Genomic DNA, 23881 nt, shown 5'->3' with positions numbered 1-23881 from the left:
TCTCCTACCAGAAACCGAAAACATCGGTGGATGGTGCTCTCCCGGAGTCAAGTGGGTTGCTGAGATAAAGGCTCAGAAGAGGCGAAGAGTCAGTACTTCTTGCAAAGTTAGAAACATTTGAGTTCCACCAGACAGCGGGGAACGGGATGGGGAACACAAATGACAAGTGAAAAGAGCTCTGATCATTACTGTCTCAATAAAATAATTAAAAATGTTAAAACCGAAATGGTGAGCCTCATGTCCCCGGTGCTTCTTCTCAGCCACCGTGTCCTCCTGGACCTGCTTTGGGTTTTCGTAATAAAGATAACCGGTGTCTGTTTTATTTTTCTATGCTTTATTTGAAGAGAACATCGTGGATGAAACACGCAAACAGATCGTCCCGGCGGAGCGAAAGAGACGACAATATTCACCCTTTCTGTGTTTACACTCAGATAATACTGCTTCTTTTTGAAGCTACATCTTGTTCTCAGCTTCCTGTTCCTAGAATATTAAAAAAGCTCCTTGTGGAAGGTCAGGAAAAGGACAGTTAAAGTGCATTCAGATGGATGTGTTAGCATTGTTGGGGGGGTCAAGGGGGTCGTTGAACCCAATGAACCCACATTCCCGCAACAGCAGGGAGGAAATCACAAGACTTGACTCCTCTTCGTTCTAAAGCTTTACGCTGCGGAATGCCGATCAGCTTAGTGTGAGTGAGGAGGACACGGCCTCCACGCTCACGGGGAGATGGAATAACCAAAGCAACTGGAAAGGTCAATACAAAACGGAGACTCCTCCGTTCGGAAACACAAAGAATGGAGCTAAAGCTAAAGCAAAAGTTTCTCTCCATGGGTTCATAGCTGACATCCTGAGACAAAGCAACACCAAACGCATGTTTTAATCATTTCTTCAAATCTGGAAAAAAATTGGCTTTAAAATGAATTCAGCCTCCTTGTCAATGCATCGTAATAAATCCTGTAAATCTTATAAATCATCTGTTTCTGCCTCAGTTCAAACTTTGGCGAAACTCACTGCAACTGGTGATCAGTTGTAAAGCCTGGCATCCTCCTTTAAACTGATTATTTAACAGGGTAAACAATAATTATGAACTGCGGGGTTAATTTTGCAGAGATGGTGTTCCATATGAGCTGTTTGTGCGGGTCCTTCCAAGAGAACCCTCTTTGATCGAAAGGGAAAAACACAACAATATCCTGAATATGTACAGAGGGTTGGGCAGTAACAGAGTACACGTGATGTGTAATCAGATAACAAATCAGCCTTGGTTACATCCGAGGATATAATTGTCGTGTGCAAAGAGTTGATCTACCTCTCCGGGCATTTTGAGGATTAAAGGGGAACAGGAGCTAACGCAACAGCAGCGGGAATGCCTCACACAGTGGAGCAGACGGCGCTCAGGGAAACACTCATTCCACACAGGTGCTTCCGTGTGAAAGCTGGATGTGCAAATTATATTTGCCATAATTGCATTGGACACATTTGTAAGTGTTTTCTGCCTAAGAAAAAACCTGTGAGACTGATTTTTAGAACGCTGTGCAAAATTGAAAACACAGAGTCAGAGGCAAATTCCGATTGTAGTCAAAACAGACTCCATTTTTGTAGTCCTGCTGACAACGCACCAAAGCACTCTGACCCTTGACTCTGCCTGTTTACTGAGTCGACTGCTTCCAGCCAAAGACGGCACGCAAACTTTGGTAGATTAAAACAGAAAGGCAGGTTGATTTGATTGACCACATTTTTTAAACAAAAAAAAAAAAAAAGAGAGAATCCAGTTTTTAAGAGTTCGGCGTAAACCTCAGCGGCTGCACCTCCTGCGGTGTGGCCATATTTGTTGTCACATAATGTATGAAGAGCAAAGAAAAAAAAAAAAAAAAAAAAATCAATCGGTTGATCAGGTCCACCTTTGGATGATCTGACAAGGGGGTCCGGGGTTCAAACTCCGCCGATAAGACTTCAAATGTGCTTGAGGACGTCTGGACTCCGTCACGCAGCTCCCGTCCATTCTCTCCCGGCTTCAGATCCAGCTCATGTCAGTCCTGCTGCAGCTTTAGATCCATGTTCAGTTTGCACAGCAGCCGAAAGTCTGGCGCATCATCTCTTTCTCTTCTGCTGCCGGAGGGTTTTCCGTCTCTTGAGGATCATGGTGTGCAGCTTCTCCAGTCCCTCCTGCAGCCCCTCACCAATGATGGCGCAGGCTGGCTGTAGGTGCCAGGGTGTAGCCGTGCCCAGCTCTCCCAGGGCCAGCATGCTCTCCATCTCGGCCAGGCTCAGCGAGTTCCTCAAGTCTTGCTTGTTGGCGACCACCAGGACTGGCACGCCCTGGTTCTCCACCAGCCGCGTGATCTTGTGCAGCTCCGTCTTGGCCTCCTCGATGCGCTCCAGATCCACCGAGTCCACCACGAACACGATGCCATCTGCGCAGCGTGTGTAGGAGCGCCACAGCGGCCGCAGCTTCTCCTGGCCACCCACGTCCCAGAAGTGGAAGGACGCATTGTGCCGCCGTTCTCCAAGCGACAACTTGATCTTCTCCGTGTTGAAGCCCTTTGTCGGGACAGTGTTCACAAATTCGTTGAAGCGCAGCCGGTACAGCACGGTGGTCTTCCCGGCACAGTCCAGCCCCAGGATCACAATGTGGAGCGCCTGGAAGGAAGGCAGGCCGGGGAAGACCGGATCTGACAGTCCGTTCCCCATATCTGAATTCGGGAGAAGGCCTTTCCAGAGATTCGGCAGGCTGCAGGAACCTGCAGGGGGGAAGGGTTGGTGTCACAGGGTTTGCATATTGAGCCAAAACACTCCTTGAGACAACATTGACTCACAAAAAAACAAAACCTAGAAGTGTGAAACATCTCCTCCATCCCTGGGGTAACCCCCGACCTCCCCCGCCTCCCCTCCCCGGGGAAGGGGGGCGGCAGGGCGGATTGCAGTCCCATTCACACATGCAGCGCTGCGGCGGTTTGATACGCAAATTTCTATTCAGGGAGTTGAATAAGGAGGCGACGGGTGAGGATTTTCAGGTGGATAGCAGAGAGGAAAGTGTCATGCATCGCCTGCAGGTGGAGAGCCGAGCCCCGCGAGGGACGGAGCGCAGCCGCCCCGCTTGAGGCGCCCCTGGAAGCGGGAGCGGGCACCCCAGTCCACTCCGAGACCCACACCACAGGTGTCTCGGCAACCGGAATTGAACCATCAACCCCTCCATCCCAAACTCTCCCATCGATAAACTCGTGTTTATAATTATTCATTTTCTTACATAAAATAGTGGAAATAATCATAGTTTTCCGGGAGCGACGGAGCATCAAGCTAACCTGACAAACATTTCGGTGACGGCTAACAGGTTGACTCGGACCGGGGTAGCTAGCAGCGACGAAACCGCCGCACAACTCACCTTTCCCGGCGGCGTTAGTCCATCTAGGAGCGGGGAAGGAGGAAGAGGAGGCGGAGGAGGACGAAGAGGAGGGTCTGATGTGTGCTCCCGCGACAGGGTCTACGATGCGTCTGCCCCGCCTTTCACCTCCGACTGCCGCCTGTGAAGGCGGACTCTCCCCAGTACCAGTCGGCTGAGGGGGAGGAGGGAGGGAAGGGGGCACTTCCGGTTGAGATTTTCAAAACAAGTGCGGCTCGGAAAAAAAAAACAACCTCAAATTTTTACCTCCTCTTTTCCCATGGGGACGACGAGGGAAGTGTTCGTCCTCCGTTCCGTCTCTCATGAACTTTAGATCACGTTACGGTTGGGATTTTCAAAATAAGTGTCGCTCCTCTTTTTTTCTCTGTTCTTTTCAGTCTCACCTTCTAAGACTCTTTGAGGATGATGGACGGAGCAAGTTTTATGCAACCAATGCAATTCAAATTTCTTATCAAGTTACAATAAATGCAGATGAACGCCCCTTTCTGTAGCCCCATGTCCCTTGTCCTGTACACGTTCGTGCGTATCCTGCACTCAGGCTGGAGAGAGCGATGAGTAGAATAGCGTAGTGATACTTTATCGATACCGAGGGAAATTAAGGTGTTTAGCAGCATACACATAATACACATTGCCCATATGAAACATACTGCACACATCTGCAAACATATAACCAGTCACTTTGCAGGAAAATGATGCCTCATCTCCTTGGGGGTCTTTGGACGCTCAGTGTTTATTACTGAGTTGTTCTCCATTTCCTCCTATTGCTGCTCCCTGCCATTGTTTTTTCGCATCTTTGCTCGATCCCCCCCCACTACATTTTCTGATCGCTACAGTTGCTGTTGCAGTTGTTTGTCTGCTCTTTCATTTCCAGCTGTGGTCAAAGGTGATGGGACCCTTATGACAGCCGTTCTCTCCCACGCAACTCCTGAGGTGTCATCAACCTATCAAACATCAGATCCAAAGACCGCTGTTTTTTTTCCCATTCTTAATGCTAATTCTCCATCATCATTCTCAAAATTCAAACAACACCACATCGAGGAGGTGACATGAAACAGCAGAAAGCTGCTTTCTGCAGGAGAGAAGGTCTTCTGCTTGCATGTGATGAAGAGACGAGAGCTTCCCCGATGTTTTATGAACATTTATTTTCAAGAATGTGAAAATCCCTTCACTGTGAGTCAAAGTTCTTGTTTCCTCTGACACCAACTATAATTCTGTACAAATGGGGATTTGATGTCCAAGATTCAAAACATCACATTTCCTACATCAGTTATCATCGTCAAACTATGCCCCCCGTGGTAGCTATTGTGCACTGCAATGTAAATAAGTGACAGATGCTGACATCTCCCAAAGTTGGTGTTATTGAAGTGTACTCTCCCCGTGTCTGCGTGGGGTTCGTCACCCTTAAGTCCAAAAACATGAGGGAGGTTCAGTGGAGAACCTAGATGGTCCAGGTTTTAATGAGCAAGTGAATTGTTGTATGTCTGTACCAGTGACATGCAGTCAGGGGGGGCTGGAGAGGCTGTGCCCTACTTGCCAATCTGGAAAGAAAAAAATGTAAAATGCAAAAAAGAATGAAATGGTTACATACATCAGTGATTTTTTTCAACTTCATCGGTTTTAGATTGTTTTTTATTCAAAATTACTGGATTTTCATTTACTGATCAAATACTGACATCGATTACACAATGATGGCTGACTGCTGGCATGCTTTGCACTAAGACCGTATTGCTGTCTCTCTGTATGTTGCTATTAAAATGTCTAAACGCTTTTGCTAAGTGTTTTTTGTTAGCAACTGTATGTGTGTTTATAGTTTCTTGTGCTGAGCGATCATAAAACGGCTGCCACACAGCACTAAATGAGACACATAGTTCTCCTGCCTCATGGCAGGGGGTGCTTGTGATTCAGCCCCTCACTGAACACCACTGATACATATATATGTATGTATTTACAGTCATGCAGGTGAGGACGCTGCAGTGCCCGGATGATCGGGTTGGATCTCGGATCTTGGAAGAACCGCGGCGCCACGCCATGCCTCTGCAAAGAAAAATCTCAAAAGTCATGAGTTCTAGAGCAATCATTCTCCAGGGTTTTTTTTTGCCATGTCTCCTCACCTCAGTCCACCCAGGGCCTCTGGTAAACTATCATCCATTTCCTTAAGGCAGGGGTGTCAAACTCATTTCTCATCGCGGGCCACATACGGCCTAGGTAGATGTCAAGTGGGCCCGACCATTAAAATAATAGCATACTTAGCAATAAGTAACCAAAATATCATGTCTTTCCTCTGTTTTGGTGTAAAGAAGTACAAGGACATTAGGAAAATCTTGGAATTTAATGAACAATCCTTTAACAAAACATTTCATGAAACACCTCATATTTCCTTAGACAAAAGTGCAATTTACTTCTATCACTCATATGTATGCATTGCAATCATGTGATCCCACTGATCGTACAAAGGCACTAAACTTATACAAGTAATTGGTATTGAAAAATATAATAATGCACTTTAAGATTAAATGAGACTTATAAAGAAAGGGATTTTTAAATCATTTACACATGTGCATATAAAATCTAAATTGAATCCCTGCCTACACCCTCCAAACTAAAAAGGATGCTATTAAATGTGTAAGGATGAGAGTATTCACCTGTCCTGTAAATGTGTAAACTTCATACATGAAACCTGCATACACATTCAATACATACTGAAAATGTATGGAGTTGCATGAACAGCAGAATTCCAACATACTCGTTGTGGTGACTAACGTTAAATTGCACATTTTCGCTAGCAATTTGGTAGCTGGCTTTTACCGCTGCTTCACTGATTTCTCGGCTATGGGTGAAAGTGGACCGCTGTTTCCTCAGACCCGCCAGCAATTCATCGATCTTATCTTTTCTCAGTTGTCTTTACAAGCTGTCATATTTTTTCGCTCTGATGAGTCTCGTAGTGGCGCCGTATATTATATTCCTTAAATACCGAAACTTGTTGTAAACACGCCAAGCACAAAGGTTTCCCGTGCGTCTCCGTAAATGATAGGACGAAATCAATTTTCCTTGAAAATTCTACACTCTTTAACTACTTTTCTCTATTTTGATAACGACATTTTGGTGGAGGTAGAGACCAGGGTAGAAAAAACGTCATAACAAGCAGCAGGTGGTACATTGATAACGTCTGCTGATTGGTCCGTCTCAGTGATGCAAATAGTCGGCTACTCTGACCAAAATAGTGCGCCCCTAACGGAAAATTCTTGAATTGCATTTAACTAAAAAAAAAAAAAATCCTTGTCTTTTATGCATTTTTTCCACTTTAAAATTATCCTGCGGTTCTGGTCGAACCCCTTTGCGGTCCGGTTCCGGCCCGCGGGCTGTATGTTTGACACCCCTGCCTTAAGGTCTATATTCTGAATGATTGAACAAATAATTTACAGGGAGGAGTGAGGACATTTGAACTGCAACTTCAACACTGATAAAGATATTCACAGGAACACGGTTTTTTGTGCTGAGTGATCATAAAACGTCTGCAAAGAGCCGCCAAGTGAGACATGCAGTTCTGCCTCATGGTAGACGTGCCTCACCAGCCATGAACCTCACGTTGCTAGTCTGTACATGTGGCAACTGGTCCATCACATGATGAGTATTAATCACATTGTACACTTTGTTTTTGAGCAGTTTAAAATTTGCTTTAATAATGACTTCATGAATTATATTTCACACTTGGAATTAATTTCAGTCCACACTGAGTTTGCGGAAAAACACAAATCTCAATCAGATTAATTGACTAGGCTGGATGCAGATGATCACATTCTGTTCATGCATACAAATGGCTTCACCATCGAGCATCCAGCATCATTCCATTGTCCCCACTCTGGATGAACGTGCTAAAGAAAATGGGTCATCTGACATGTCGACTCCAGACAGTGCAATAATATATATGGTGATACTGGTGATCTCATCCTTCAACACCACAATCGGGTTCTCTAGGGCCATCTTCATCAGGTCCCTCCATATATATACATATACACATATATATACACACACAACTACATACACACACACACATATACGCACTATTGCACACATATATCAATAGAAGAAACCTATAGAAATAGAAACATTAAATATTATTGTACAGACTTCCTTGTCTTGATAGTGTCCCTGAATTATTATTGTTATAATAGTTTGGGAATTATTAACAAACACACTGACAACAACAATAATAGCAATAACAGTGAAAATAACAATAAAATACTCCCACTACCATTAATAATACAAATAAAATAAGAATAAGAATAGTACAGATAGTAATAACAATATAATAATAATACAATAACAAAACAGAATATACTAATCGCAATGAAATCATTACAAAAACATGTGACAATAGTATTGATAATAATGAAAAAAATAATAATAATAAAAAATATCCTTATAGTCCATACAAGGTCTGTTCAGGTGTCACATGTCAATGTATTCTTCTTGTTATAAAGCCCAAGTCCTCTTGTGCTTCATGTCTTACCTCCATAGTTCATCTCCACACACTTCTCATTGCCATAAAGTGTCACACACAGAGGATAAATGAGGGGTCGTTTTACAGCGACAGCGTTGCCTCTGACAGTTTGCGCACAATGCCGGTAAACCCGGAGGATTTTTCAGCTTGCATAAACTAAAGAGGCTCCGATCCAGAAGGTGCGCCTGTGCTGCTTGGTCTCCCTAAAGAGCAGACACAACAGTTTGCTGTACTTGTCCTCGTTGTGGACGGACACCAGGTGAAAACCTTCTGTCTCGCACCATTTCTGAAGGTGATGGAAACGCAAGCGTGGTCCAGCGTGATCGTGAAGAATCAATGTATGGTGCACGTGTTTGTGTTTTTCACCATGGAGCAGTAGAAGTTCTTTGTATTCCACATTGGGGGAATGGCTGTTGTTGATCCTGGTCCAGCCACCGCTGCTACAGTACAATGGTGTCTTTCATGTCACCTTCAACAAAGACAAAGTCAACCTCAGGTTTGGGTCTCCTCGGGTTTTCACGACCGCGCTACTTACCTGCGGCACCATCACGAACGGCCAGGAGCGTCAGCAACAGTAGGAGAATATTGGAGGCATGCATGGCTTCAGGACGCCTGGGAAGAAGCTCTGGAGCTGTCAATTGAGAGATATCTTGGTATACTTCAGCTCCGGGCTCATCACCTGGATCAATGCATTGAATAATTTCAATGCCCCCGGGATGTTTAAATTAAAAAAGGCGAAGAATTTGACATTTGAACAAACATGGGATCCTGACGATGAGCAAGTTTTTTTAAGATATTCTGCTTGCATCATCAGTTTATTAGTCATTAATGCTTTTATGAATAAACTGTAGAATGGTTGGCCAGTACATGTGAGGCTGCAGCACCATTATTACCCAAGAACACCAAAATGTAGAAGTTAATATACAAAAAACGAACTCTGACCTCTAGAGGGTGGAAACTTGGCAAGGTACAGCCAGATCCTTTCACCGACACTAACCTCCGTCCTCAAAAGTATCCTTTTTTTGCTAATGTTTAAAAATGAAAGTGCTCGTGTTTGTAGCTTAAATTGTACTGGAATTATATTTCTTATACAGCAGACATCATCTCCGCAGTTTGCATCGGCCCAGCATGACTCAGCACACACCAAGAAGCGGTCTTGCCGTGTTTTGCCGTGAATATCTTTATCAATGTTGAAGTTGTGGTTCAAATGTCCTGCAGGTCCTTTCTCCTCCCTGTAAACTATTTGTTCAACCATATCAGAACATAGACTTTAAAGAGGTGGATGATAGTTTACCAGAGACCCTGAGTGGAACCTGGTGAGGAGAAATGGCAAGCAAACCCTGGAGAATGATGGCTCAAGATCTAGGGACTTTTGAGATATTTCTTTGTAGAGGCGTGGCGTGGCACCGCGGTTCCTCCAGGATCCGAGATCCAAACTGGCCATTTGGGTGCTGCAGCATCCTCACCTGCATGACTGCAAATTTATTTATTTTATTTATTTCTCCTTTATTTAACCAGGAAAGTCCCATTGAGATTAAAAACCTCTTTTTCAAGGGAGTCCTGGCCAAGAGGCAGCAAAAAAATACAATTACATTTAAAATGAAATTAAAATGCCATACAGATCATATAAAACAGTTTCGAATCTGTGAAGTCGTCTCAAATGCTCTCAATTTGGACTTAAAGCCGCTCAATGAAACAAGTTCCGTGAGTTTCCAGTCCTTTTGCAACATGTTCCGTGTAGTGGGGGCAGAATAGACAAAAGCCTCTTTTCCAAGTTCCGTGCGGACAAATGGAACAGAAAGAAACAGCTGATCATTAGAACGTGAACCATAAGAATCAACACTTCTCTGTGTGATTACGTTACAAATGTAAGACTGCAACAGTCCCAGCATAGTCTTGTAAATGAAAGTGCACCAGTGAATAAATCTCCTGGTGGACAAAGAAGACCATCCCACTCGATAATACAGCTCTCAGTGATGAGTTAAAGCCCTACAGTTAGTAACAAACCTCTGAGCGGCATGATACACCAAGTCAACCTTACTCAGACACTGAGCTGAGGCATTCATGTACAAAATGTCTCCATAATCTAAAATGGATAAATGGATAATGTTATATATATATATAATATATATATACTATATGGCCAAAAGTATTGGTTCATCCACCCAAATAATCAGAATCAGGGGTTCTAATCACTTCCAATGTCACAGGTGTATAAAATCAAGCACCTAGGCATGCAGACTGTTTTTACAAACATTTGTGAAATAATGGGTCACTCTCAGGAGCTTAGTTAATTCCAGCATGGAACTGTGATAGGATGTCTATTGTGCAACAAATCCAGTTGTGAAATGCCCTCGCTCCTAAGTATTCAACAACCAACTGTCATCTGTATTATAAGAACATGGAAGTGTTTGGGAACGACAGCTACTCAGCCATGAAGTGGTGGGCCACATAAGCTGATGGAGCGGGGTCAGCAGAAGCTGAGACGCATAGTGCAAAGAGGCCGCCAACTTTCTGCAGAGTCAATCGCTACAGGCCTCCATACTTCATGTGGCCTTCAGATTAGCTGAAGGACAGTGCGCAGAGAGCTTCATAGAATGGGTTTCCATGGCGAAGCAGCTGCATCCAAGCCACACTTCACAAAGTGCAATGCAAAGCATCGGATGCAGTGATGTAAAGCACGTCGCCACTGGACTCCAGAGCAGTGGAGACAGGTTCCCTGGAATGATGAATAGCGCATCTCCATCTGTCGATCTGATGGACAAGTCTGGGTTAAAAAACCTGGTGAAAAGCTTGGGGAAGATCTTTGACGCTACTCCGAGAGACACAGTAGTGATCCAAGCCATGCACACCAAGCTGAAAACCTGGCTAATAGCAGTGAACAAGTCAGGCCTGCCAGGGTAGTACAAGGTTTGGATATATAAACATGGCATCCTTCTGTGGCCATTATTGATATTATCAAGTCCCAATAACAACAGTGGAAACCTTAGAGTGTCTTCTTCTCCTTTCAGCTTTTCCCGTCAGGGGTCGCCACAGCGAATCAACTTTCTCCCTCTAACCCTATTCTCCGTATCCTCCTCTTTCACACCAACTACCTTTATATCCTCCCTCACTACGTCCATAAATCTTAACTTTGGTCTTCCTCAAGACCTCTTGCCTGGCAGCTCCAATTCAAGCATCCGTCTACCAATATATTCTCAATCCCTTCTCTGTACATGACTGAACCATCTCTGTCTGGCTTCTCTGACCTTCTCTCCAAAAGATCGAACATGTGCCGTCCCTCTGATAGACTCATTCCTGATCCTATCCATCCTGGTCACTCCCAAAGAAAACCTCAACATCCTCATATCTGCAACCTCTAGTTCTGCCTGCTGTCTTTTGGTCATTGTAACAGTTTCTCGGCCACACAGCATCGCTGGTCTCACCACTGTCTTGTACATCTTCCCTTTCATTCTGGCTTACACATTTGTAGCACTGCAGTCACACTGGTCCATGTGGAGCAGCTAAGGTCATGTTTCAAGTAAGACTTGAAGATAATTAAACATTTAAAGCTGAACTGTCAATAATTATGTTGTGAGTGAACACTAAATATTTATGCCCTATTACAAAGATTAAAGCTAAATATGATAGAAATAGGGTAAATATAGATAAATAGGAGTTATAACTGTGATGTTTTTTTCCCAAAGTGAGGACACTAATGATACATAGCCACGCTGACAGCATGAAGATCATCCATTCCTGCTGCAGAAGCAGATGATCAGTGGGATCTATTGTTCCTCTGCTGACTTTCTGGCTGTTACCACACAGAAAGCACAAAGTAGAAGTCGTAACAGTTGGTTACAATGTTTACAATGCTGTTTCAGGCCACAATTACATACATTGTAAAGTTTTACTTGAGGTTTCCATGTGTGGCTTAACAGTCTCCGCCCACTGCACAGGCCTCGCCCGCATCCCGGGGTGTGGTTCTCACAGAAACTCTGGTGAGCGGAGTGACTTCCCCCTCGGTTAAGACAATTTACATGACATTTCATGTTTTTGTGTGGCCCGGGGGATGAGCACCATACCACAAAGCAGAGAACACTCTTCAGCACAGGTTCTGACTTAGAACCAGAACTACTTTGATACTTTCATACTTACCATCCAGCTGAAAACCCCACAACTTCTTCCAAATGTTTGAGGTTCTGAAAAGTCACAATGAGCATACAAACAAAGTGCAAAGTGTCACTTCATTTAATAACATTAAGCACAATAAACTAATTTTAGAGAACAACGGGCCGTACACATTATTGACGTCAATACTGCTGCCAACCTCCATATGGTCCAGGAGGTGGCGGCAGCACGCCAGGGCTTCCACCATTCCACTCAGGGGTCGGCAACCCGTAACACACAAAAAAAAAATCACTGTCAGTGAACAATAAAAAATAAATATTTGCAAAACATCTTCATAAATATTTATTTTACCTGGTTCATGGGACTTGTGCTCCTGAATTTCAGCGTACAGCATCTGCAAATCGAGACTTTACCGGCTAGCGGGTATACCGGCTTCCGCGAGTGTGACGTTATTTGGGGCGGCGAAAAATAATAAATATAATTTTATTTAATATTTCAAGATCACAATAATCTTCCAACTTAGAAATATAAGTTAAAAAAGGAATTTGAAAAATGAAATACACTTCAATTAAATATTTATAATTTATTTTCCCAAGCCACTCGGAGCCGCAGTGTAAAGATGAAAGAGCCGCATGCGGCTCCGGAGCCGCGGGTTGCCGACCCCTGCACTCGCTCAAACCGCATAGACCCAAGCATGATATTTCAGTGGCAATCTGAGAAAGGAGAAGGTGTTCTGGATAGGGATGGAAACCCTTCTGCCAATGAAACGTGGCAACTTTTGGATAAAAGGCCACCTCCTACCAGTCAAGTGGTGACAACCCTGTCATGGTTACTTTGCACCACTGAGATGGCTTTTGGTGGAACATCATGCTGGGTAAGAAAATAGCTATGATAAGAATGGCTAGTATCAAAACCCACATAAAGTCTTTTCGTTGAAATGACAGATGAGGTAGGAATGAAGGTCACTAAACAAGTATTAAGCAAGTAGCAGAACAACAGGAGCGTCTTCATTAAAAACTTCTTTTGTGTGCTTTTTTTTTATTAATTCAACATTTTTTTATAGGACAGACTTACACAGGTATGTTCAAGTACACACGGGGTAGGAAACACAGCTGAAATTTTTCTTTCAGAATCCTCAAAAGTAATTAGGGGACATGAAACTGTAACGTCATGACGCATGAAGATCAGGATATGCGGAAGTCATACTTTCACAATAGCAGAATTTGAACAAGGATTGTGAAATGTATTCTGATGTTGTGCGACTGCTCCCCACAGGAGGCATGGAAGGGTTCAGATAAATCATATGCAGTATTTAAAAAAAATTTACAATTACTAGCAATTCCAAAAAAAATCCCAAATTCACCAAGAAACTTGGAAAATTGTATTTGAGGATTTATCTTATGTTGCTTCAAATGAACCTCTACATAATTTTAGTTCAGTTGTTCTAAATACTGAAAAAAGGCCATCTCAAAAAGATTTTTGCCCATCAATTTTGAATAAATTGCAAACACAAATAAATGTCTTCATGAAATAAATTAAAAAAAAAATCGTTTGCATGTTTTAATTTGAAAACATGCCCAGATGCATGACATGCAGGAATGTAAGGAAATGTTTATCACATTATCAGTCAGGCTGAAACTATTGCCTTTTTAAGATATATTTTTTCAGGCGAAAAAAAATAGCTAAAAGTCCAGATTGAAGCTCTTTCAACTCTTCCTTTGACTCATTAATGCAGATAAACTGAAAACGGACCTGCTACACTAGGAACTGACAGTTGCCATCTTCTATAATGTTACGTGTGTGTGTCCCCACAGAATCACATGACTAATTTGCCTCATGACTTTTTAGCAGACTGACTTTTAACCTCATTTGATTGACAGTTTCTGAACTTATAAATTCCCGGCGCCAAGCGCTGATCCGTATGACAGGCATCGGTCCGGCTCCAGGAAGTGGCTAATAAACATGGAGCAGATCTGTTGTGAAATTAAGGATGAGTTTATCTCTCCTACTTATACACATCTTTGTGCATCCTGAATTAATTTTAATTCTGCAAATGCTATTGAAATACTGATGAGACCTTCAGCATTCACTATTGAGATTGTTGTATTTCTATTGGAAACTGGATTAAAAAATAGATTGTTAAATAACTGCTATTCAAACATGGTGCTCGGTGGACTTTAACGACGAAACAAACCATCAGGTGTGTGAGAGTGTCGAACTATCCCCAGGCGCAAAGAGCAGTCCGAGCAGTGCCACCAAAGGCTGGAGCTTATTTCACATTAATATGCAGACATGCTTGAAGAGCACAGCTTTTAACAGGTGTGAGGCGTGTGAGTGTTTAAAGTGCACTGGGATTGAGCAGGTTAGGATGCTCTGCAAACTATTCTCACTGCTCAAACCAACAAACCACAACTGTTTTTTTGAAAAGGGAAAACACAGGTCATCCACAATGGAGCCTGACGATGGCGCTTGTATTTTGTGTTGTTATGGCAACAGAATTAATTGATGATTAAGTGAATAATTCATCTTTTTTTTTTATTTTTTAAATCAATTCCTTGTCATGAAAGAGGAGGAAGAGAACTTTTTGTTCAGAGTTCAAATTGTGTCCCTCTTTCACAAAACAAGTGTGTCACTATTAACAAAGGGCTGGTGATATCCATCCAAACAGGGTATGTGTAGAGATGACCCGGCAGGAGGAGGGGAAGCAGGTCAGACATTGGATGTGAGGCCAACTAAGGGCGTGTCCTGGTCTGGTTTCAAAAAGTGCAATTCTGGCAAATTCTGCAGAGGTAGAGGGTGGTGGGGAGGGGGAGCGGGGTGAATATTCAAACCAGTGTGGTCTCGACCCTGAAGGGTCACACAGCCAGAGCGGAGATCCTGAAGGGCTTGGTCATCCCACCAATGCTGGTGGTGTTCCCTCCACAGTCCACGTAGGGGTACATCTCCTGAGACACCTGCTCCGCATGGCCGAAGTAGGTGGTGGTGACTGTCACCCTGCAGGGGCGGACAGAGTGGTCAGGCCACATCATGTGCTTGGTGTTCAGGCTAGAATTGAAGGAGGGTCTTAACGCAAGACATGACTGGGAGGTCATGTTTTAACACGCTCTACTGAGTAAAATAAAATAATCAAATCTAGTGATGAACACAGATTTGTTTTTCCTTTGTATGATGTAGAAGTGTGTGTTAATAATTTCAACTGTTTTTGTCATTTTGCAAAGTCTACAAAATCCCTTGATTTCTGCTATTAGAAAGGAAAAAAAGATATCCATGAACTCACCTGCAAATAAATAAACTGATAAAATAACCAACGAGGTCAGTTTTTACAAACGATTTAAACATACTGAATGTTCATATTTGAAACATAGTGTACAGCCCTTATCATATAGCTAAGAAAGAATCATATCTGTGAATATAAATATATTTGTTTAAAGAAATGAGCGACAAAACTCACTGCATCATGACCACGATGTTGTGGACCTTAATGGTCTGCAGGGTGCAGTAGTCACTGGAAGAACAGACAGGACGACAAACAAACAAGGGAAAGCGGTAAGGACAAATTTATGTTTGAGGTCTTCATGAAAATCGCTGTTTCAAAAGGTTCATTCTTGTGTTTAAAAATCATACACACAAGATTAATAGCAGCATTACAGAAATTCAAAGAATCACTAGAGCTAATCTGATTCTGTTTAAAGATCAATTACACATCCAGGCAGCAGCAAACAACCACATGAAATCAATTTTTCACAATTTTACTTACAGACTAAATAAACCTTTGCCTTCATTGATTTGGCTCTTATCTCTTATGTAGTATATATATCTCTCTCTATATATAGAGAGAGATATATATACACACACACAGGTTTTTTTTTAATTTGCTTTGTTTAAAGAAGGTTTACCTAAAATCAAACCCAAAAAGATAAAAATCAACTCTCAAATGGCATAATTTCTCTCTACAGTGACTGATCAACTGTCTCATCACATTTAGAATCAAACACATACAATCAGGATTCATTTATTGACTTCATTCGTTGCTATTTTTAAGATTTCACTTTGCCTCCGCAGCAAATATGTACATTCACATGCATACTGTGAGGATACAGCCGTTGACCGAGCTTATCCTGACAACGGCACTTACTACATGTAGCTCATCTCTTCTGCGATGATGGTGGAGACTATGTAGTTGATCTATGAGGGGGGACGGGACGGGACGGGACACAGGGGAGTCAGCTGAGGTGGAAGGTGGGCGGCGGCATGCAAAAACACGCATCAGTACCTGCTTCATGTCCAGGGGGCTGATGAATGTCGAGTTACTGATCCGAGACTTCCCAATTACCGTCTTCACAAACTGCACCTGGGTTGTGATGTTCGCCACCTCCACCGAGTAGTAGTTGTTGTTTGTGATGTTCAGGGTGTTCTGCGGAGGAGGCAGCCATGCGTTTTATCCTTAGCAAGAACAGATTCTTCAACAGTGAGGCCAGTGTTTATACAAGAAAACTACGGAATTCTGTTGTCGATTTTGTCTTGTCGATTCATTCTGTTTATTCCTATTCCTATTGTTGTTATTCTTGTTGTCAATTTAGCTGTCAATTTAGCTGTCAATTTATTTGTGGGTGTCTTTTGCGATCTTTGAATTGTCTCTTATTTATATTCATATTTATTGATCCAGTCATTGTTGCGCTGCTGTGACAAAAGAACTTCCCCTATGGGAATCAATGAAGGATGTCTTATCTTAAGAGTACAGAGCCATACTAATGACATTCCCTGGGCACGTAATTTTTAATTAAAAAAGATACACACACACACACACACACATGCACACCACACACACACACACTGGTTTTATGGGGACGAAGAATGAGCGATATTGTCAAGTCATTTGCTAAATACTGTGACTAAAGATGCAAAGGTTTGAGGCTGACTTTCAATATTGAACAAATATTTGTGATGAAGTCAAACTATTTGTTTCGTACACATATCGTCAGCATGCAAAAAAAAGACTAATTATTGATTCAGAACATATAAACAACCTAGGCTTTGTGTGGTGCGGGTTTGAGAGATCAGAGCTCCAAGGCTCACCGTGATGTTCAGGTAGACACTGCGCTTGCTGTGGTCATAGCTGACAAACACTGACTTCACCCCGACATACGATACATCGATGGAGCGGGGGAAGAGGAAGAAGACAGCCAGGCTGGACAGCAGCAGGCACACTGCCACCGAGGCGGTTACGTATAATTTCCTGATGGGAACACACAGTTAAAACACATCCTTTGCTTACTACACTTTACACAGAAGCCACGTGATGGAGGTTTTTCATCTTTATACATATCTATATGCATGTGTGTGTTTACAAACAGCCTTTTAACAAACCCTATTTACACCCAGCTCTATGTCCCCTCACACTTTTGCCATTTTAATTATGATTTCCCTATGCCTCCTGAATATAAAGCCTTTCAGGTAAAAACCTGTGGACAATTGAGACGGCTCATATGTGAAAAACAAAATCAGTGGGGGCAGTGTGTCGCAGGAGGCAGAGCAAACGTCTTCGAAACCAAACATTCCTGGTTCGACTCCAGGCCTCCCGAGTGTGTTAAACCCCTAACTGCTCCCCTGGCGCTAGTGGATGCCAGCTTACTGCTCATGGTTAATCTATGATGGGTTAATTGCAAAGAACAAATTTTTCATAAAGGATACATTATTATATGAAACACCGTCTCGTTCCTCTAACTCATCTTTCGGTGAGTGTGCTGCAGTTTCTCGGTTATTATCACTACACTTGGTGTCTGACCCCCACAACATCTCGACAAATTGACACTTCCCTGACAGTTATCTTTTCTGCATATGTGTCATTTTATTAGATGGGTCAAATTACACTTGTAAACACTCACGTCCTCCTGGGGCGAAGCCTTTGGTCACTGTATGGGATCAATGCCACCAGTTGATTTTCTTGTCCTAAAACAGAGGGGCTGATTAATGACCAGACAACCAGCTTTGCAGCCCCGTGACCTTCTCATTACGTATTGGGAAAAGAAAAATGACACAACTCAGTTTTGTCTTGAATCAAGTCCTAACATTCAGACCAAACACTCCTGATCTGAAAAGACCCGCGAAAGGATAAAAAAACCGACACACATACATGAACACATGCCAAAATACACTTCTTTCATGGTAGTTATTCAAATTTTGTTATTTATAACATTTGCAGACTTGCAAGCAACTTCGATGTATGCCTTAACAACTAGCAACGTCAGTGATTCCTGACACCACCACCATGAGAAGTGGTCTCTCAAGCATACCTCTGGGGATCCTCCCAGTGCCTTGACACGTGGGACACGTCACACTGTCGCGTCCAGTGAACTCCACATAGGGGAACTGTGAGACGTCACCCCCTTTCCCAACCTCGGTCTGGTTATCATCCAGGGGGGATGTCAAGGTATCCTGAATATCATCATGGCCCGTCTGCTTAAAGAGATGGGAAAAAGACTTCCCCATTGTCAAATCTGCAAAGACGGGACACAGAGAGGCCAGGGATTAACAAAGTGCTTTACTGGGTTTGTTGATAAACGTATTTAGGGTGCAGGCTTTCTGCTGCACTGCTGATTCAAACAGCAATATCTCTGAGTCTGAAAAACTAACAGAAACCCTTATCCAATTAGATAAACAGCCCTGTAAAAAGGGAAGCTTCCCATATAGTTTGCAGCTGAGCTGGGTCAGAATTTGAAATTTACGCAACAATAGAAAAATGCGACGAATATATATCTGTCCTCAGCTAAGAAGACCCTGGCACTGTGTCAATCTTTCTTTCCCTTTGACCACAGGTCCTATAATCATAAACAGAGTAACAATGGTCCAAAGTTTTCAATTATTTAGTACCTGTTACATGTCTGTTCAGCACCGTTAACCAAAGCAAAATCCTTGTAGTTGCAAAATCAATTGGTGAATAAAGCAATTCCGATTCTGAAGTAACACTTCAGTTACTGTGTGTTTTCGAGAAGTCCCTCAGAAGGCCATTCTTTCTGAAGATAAAGCAACTATTCACAAAATATCAAACTATTTGATTTCCCTTAATGTTGGCATTACAAAAAAGCCAAGAAGTCCGCAGATATATATTTCAAATCTTGTAGCTGTAAAATTTATTGAGGGGAAATGCTTTTTGTACATGAACACATAGTTATAATGCTAACTTAGTTCTACATTTAGTCATAAAACACCGAATAGACTATCTTATCTTATCTACTTGCAATTCAGCACACCAAATCCACCCCAAGTGATTTAGAGTCATGTGAAAATGAAAGTGAATCTGTAATAGAACATCTGTAAAAGAAATTGGCATATTTATCGCTGTATGAGACAGCACGCAAAGGAATTGGCAAAAGTGGGACATAACTGGCCTGACATTTTATGAAAATGTTCACAAGCTAACAGGAAAATAGTGAACCGCCGACAAGAGACTGTGTGGAATATATATATGGACATTTTAAAGGCTAACATTATTGACACTGTTTCTCAGAAGGTAAGTAGCTGTTTTCCGCAAATATTTTTCGCAAAAACAGTAAATGTTCAAGATTCAATAATTTTAAAAAATCAAGTTGAGACTAAAGGAAATAATAATTACCTGAATGTGACCGCTTTTTTGTTGGATTAACTAGTGGACAGTCGAATCGTGTTTCGCTTTTCTAGAAATTGACACGCATGCGCTGGAGATGATGTGTTCATTGTAGCCGGGAACCCGGTTTTCGCACTTTCCAGTATCCAGTTCTTGTCCAGGTGCGTTGTGTTAAAATTTAACTGCGAGACCGCATGACGTGACGTCAAGGAATGCACTACTCCGTACTTTTCCACCGACACCCCCCGCGCGTAACCGATCAGGCGCACCCGCGACTTTGTCCGGGGTGCGGCCTTGCGCGGCCCCGCACCCCAAGTGCCCACATTTCAAGACTGTGTAAAAGAAGTCTTTATAAGGAACTAAACCCGACCTTGGGGTCTGAGGTATAAAATCTGCATATGTCCAGGGAGGGTGAACGATCCTCTCGGGGTGACATTCGTTCTGGCCCGAGATATCTCTGAACCGGGATGTCTTGAAAGTGTATTTCCTGACTTTGAATAATTCTTGCTTGATTAGTTCCTGACCATCGTGACTTATTTCCTGAAAGAGACATTAACACACCGGGACAACAAAGTCCGGTCCCGTGGCAGGAGCAGCAAAAACGGACATTTGCTCATTCGTCTTGTTAAAATTTGCGCGCGGCACACTGAACACACCATTCCGGCTGTCAAAAATGTTCGGGAATGTTTATAATTTTATAAGCTGTTTAAAAATATTCATTTTTGAGTGTTATTTATTTCAGTTGTTATCTTTTTAAGTTTCAAGATAGAGTTAATGTAAATATTTATTCAGATGTATAGTATTTTTAAAATATAATATTCATATGAAATAAAATGAAATGATAATAGATAGTGTACTTATTTCTGTGGGATGCAGGAACGAACACCCAGGGTTATTTTCCCTTCTCATCACAGCACAGCTGTCATATTCGTTCCTGCCATCTGTGAGTGAATTCTCATCCCTGATCGCTTTAAACCCGAGGACCAGTGTTTCCTGCACGCGCTTGTCATTGTCTGGAGAGAAGGTATCAATTCCAGGACTCTTCAAGAGCAACTGCTGTTGTCTTTCACAAGTGTGCTTTAGATGTTTAACTTTGGCTTTGGCGCCGCCCAATGTAAAAGTGATACCATGTGGTCATAGTTTGAATGTTAAGATGAAAGATTAATTAGTCAACAAGTTGCCCCCAAGGAGAGGAGAAACATGCAGAGACTGTTGGATATACTTTGAAGCCCATCATCTACATCTACGTGTGGAATCCAGATGAAAAAAGGATTAACTCAGAGCACACTGATCTAACATCTGCCTGTGGCTACTGCTATCACAACCAAAAATTGATGACAGACAACAAAAATGGCAAAGGAGAGCCAGGACAATAGGTCAAAGGAGATGCCATTATCATGGCCAGAATCTGGTATTGGGTAAAAAAGCCCAGAAGAACCTCATGGGACAAATTCTCTTAACACCAGGGAGACCGAGCCATGATTGAAGATCATAAGATAGACATCCATTCACATCTTTGCAGTGATTAGGAACCATGTGAAAGAACCAACTGCGACATTACATACGACCCCCGCCGAGGATGTTCCTGAGAACAGTAGGTTGGCATGCTCTGCAACAACCTTAAAATATAGAAGACATTTTGGCTTTAAGAGCATGAAAGGAGCTCTAAGTATCAGTATAATTACATTTTATCTCAGTTGTAAGGTGATAAAGCGTAAAAAGCGATCCAGCCCAGGGCAGAGAGAGAGCATATGGGAAAAGGAAGCATGACAGTATACATGTGCTCTCCACAGCAATCTCCCACATTGAAATCCAATAACATTTCCAATCGTCCAAGTATATGTCACGTACCAAGAGCTGGACAATAACAGACCCTGGTGTCTTCTGCACCTGCCAGACCAAGAAAGTAATTGCAAATGTGAAATGCCCCGCAGCACAACTGGGCCAATTTCTGATGGATGTGGCCAAACCTCAAATGGTTCAGCCTTGCAGCCAGCCGTCCTGATTATGAAGTACCCTCAGAGGAGTGTGCAGCTCCATCCAACCCCAGACAAATAACCTGTCTGTGCAGGACATGGAGGTTTGCAGGCATCGTGGAGGCTAAGATGAACTGGCATATAGGCTTATACCTAAAGAAAGCAGGGTTAAAGATGTGGGCAGGAGAAGCATGAACTCAGGAGGATCAAGAGGCACTCAGAGGGTTCAGGATGTTCCCCCACTTGACCAGAAATCCCAAAAGTCAGAGTGGAAGGCAGACCTTCATATGTTTGATGAAGACCAAGCTAAGCTCCTGTGGAACGTCCAGATCCAGGCTGGCAAGCCGGTGACTGCGATGATCATTAGTATACGTAAGAAGTAAGTGGAAGCAGCATCAGGAAGAAGGACCACAAGAAGCATGAAAAACCTTAAGGGCTGAAAGACCAGGAAGAGAAGATATGTTGTGCAAAGGCAGCTATGGTACCAGCGGTGATTGGAGCACTGGGAGTGGGAGAAAAGCTCCAGCAGCTTTCATCTAGGATGTCCGTCCTTGGTTCTTTCCTTCCACTGTCTTCAGTTAGAATATTTGGAAATATCATCTGCTGAGAAGCCCAAATACACCACTGCACTGGAACCCTCATCCTGCAGAGGACAGCAGAGAGCCACCATCATGCAACAACAGCAGCTTTTTGCTGGGTGAGAAGCTGCAAGAAGGTTGTCGTTGTAGGCTGAGGTTGAAGGAACATCTCACACTGACGAATTGATAAACAGACGGTGTGCAGTCAATTCTTGAAAAGTTAGAGCACAACATATGTTGCAGAGGATACATACACTTATCGTATGTCTTTTTAACCTTCTTCTAGTGTCCTCTTCTCTCACACCAACTCACTTCTTAAAACCTCCTCTCTGGTCTTCCTCCAGACCTCTTGCCTGGCAGCTCCAACCTCAGCATCCTTCCACCCTGATTTTCTCCACCCCCCCTCTGTCCATGTCCAAACCATCTCAGTGTGACTACATCTGCCATGTGATCCTCTCCATCCTCCTCACTCCCAAAGAGGAACCTCCATATCTTCACCCCTGCCTCTTGTTTTCTCCTTAGTGTCTCCAAACCAGAAAACATGGCTGCTCTTCACCTCCATCTCCTCCACCTTTCCTACACTTTTCTCCAGCCGTTCTAACCTGTTTGTTCTACAACTCTTCTCCACACCCTCCATTGCTCTGGACCATTTCACACTCCTCCACCTTCTTCATCCCCACAAGTTCCCTCTGGGCTCCTGTCATATTATGATGCATCATAATATTATCAACTGATGGAAGATGTTTAAAATCTCAAAAACTCAAAATGCAAACTTGTAATATTGCTCTCACAGCTGGGGTTGTTGCGAGCAATTTGCGTAATTTCTTTGGATAAAAAACAACTTCCGTTTGAAACAAAGTCTGCATTGACCAGAATGATAAGATCATGAGTGTCAGGGGTGTCATTTTCATAGAGGGCCACATTAGCATAATGGTTGCCCTCCAAGGGCCACATGTAGCTGTGACAGTATAAATGTAACCAAATGTAATATAAATCAAATGTCACTACTCCTTAATATTAAATAACTCTTGAATTTATGACTCATTCAAATGCATACGTATGCTTGTACATAGATTCAATTAAAATGCATATGTGACATTTTGGCTATCAATTCTCAGACAATTTATTGTTTTTCTGGAAAGCTTACTTTAGCACACTTAGCTCTGTGTTTAGTGTCAAAAATGCCAATGTAGATTGTACTCTTTGACAAAAGACACGCCTCATAACACAAAAGACATACTGCTTTTTCTCCTTGAAGCACAAACACGTGTTCACCTTCCCATCCTTCTTGAAAAAGCCTTCCATCTGCATCAACTTTTCTCTTCCTGGACATTTAGGGATCAGTTGTATTTCTCAATTCCTCTTGTTCAAAATGGCATTGATGTGGGTACACAGCAATTTGATGGCAGGACGCTGTCACGTCGCGGGTAACGTGATTGGCATGAATTATGGGAAATTGTTCATGGTCAACACACACATCTGACTTATTTACTTTAAAACAATCAGACCTTTTCAGACGTGTCTGTGGAGGTTCTTAGTCATCCAGGTCATGATGATATCTTGCCAAAATTGTCTTGTCTTGGCAACTGGTCTTGAATTTCTTCACTTTAAAACATTTCACCTCTTATACAAGAGGCTTTTCACTCTGCTTAGCTTTCCCTTTTCATATTCCAATCCAGGTGATCCCACTGAAAATACTCTTTTGTTCCAATGAACAAC

General features: G+C 42.7%; 2 protein-coding genes across 2 annotated transcripts; both read right to left on the bottom strand.

Moving 5' to 3' along the window:
* Positions 1–317: 317 nt before the first annotated feature.
* Positions 318–3504, bottom strand: arl4ab (ADP-ribosylation factor-like 4ab). Its single transcript, XM_086177870.1, has 2 exons — positions 3377–3504; positions 318–2735 (listed from the first exon to the last, which is right to left on the bottom strand). The coding sequence occupies exon 2, from the start codon at positions 2683–2685 to the stop codon at positions 2086–2088; it is 600 nt and encodes a 199-aa protein (XP_086033996.1). The 5' UTR covers positions 2686–2735; positions 3377–3504; the 3' UTR covers positions 318–2085.
* An 11120-nt stretch (positions 3505–14624) lies between these two features.
* Positions 14625–19779, bottom strand: tmem106bb (transmembrane protein 106Bb). Its single transcript, XM_086178034.1, has 8 exons — positions 19618–19779; positions 18299–18502; positions 17891–17954; positions 17082–17241; positions 16279–16419; positions 16141–16190; positions 15457–15510; positions 14625–14999 (listed from the first exon to the last, which is right to left on the bottom strand). Exons 2-8 carry the CDS (start codon positions 18492–18494, stop codon positions 14861–14863), a joined length of 804 nt encoding a protein of 267 aa, XP_086034160.1. The 5' UTR covers positions 18495–18502; positions 19618–19779; the 3' UTR covers positions 14625–14860.
* Positions 19780–23881: the final 4102 nt, after the last annotated feature.

Source organism: Fistularia commersonii, chromosome 30, assembly GCF_037954325.1.
Source record: "Fistularia commersonii isolate RoL2024-O1a breed Wild chromosome 30, RoL_Fcom_v1.0, whole genome shotgun sequence".
Lineage (NCBI taxonomy): Eukaryota > Metazoa > Chordata > Actinopteri > Syngnathiformes > Fistulariidae > Fistularia > Fistularia commersonii.
This window is presented reverse-complemented; position numbering and strand designations above follow the sequence as displayed.

Excerpts from the sequence above, each read along its gene's own strand:
- arl4ab (XM_086177870.1), bottom strand. The coding sequence starts at position 2,685 with ATGGGGAACGGACTGTCAGATCCGGTCTTCCCCGGCCTGCCTTCCTTC.
- tmem106bb (XM_086178034.1), bottom strand. The coding sequence starts at position 18,494 with ATGGGGAAGTCTTTTTCCCATCTCTTTAAGCAGACGGGCCATGATGAT. Across the intron at positions 16,191-16,278 it reads GCCCCCTGGACATGAAGCAG|ATCAACTACATAGTCTCCAC; the intron begins GTACTGATGCGT and ends CCCCCCTCATAG. Across the intron at positions 15,511-16,140 it reads GAAGAGATGAGCTACATGTA|TGACTACTGCACCCTGCAGA; the intron begins GTAAGTGCCGTT and ends CTGTTCTTCCAG.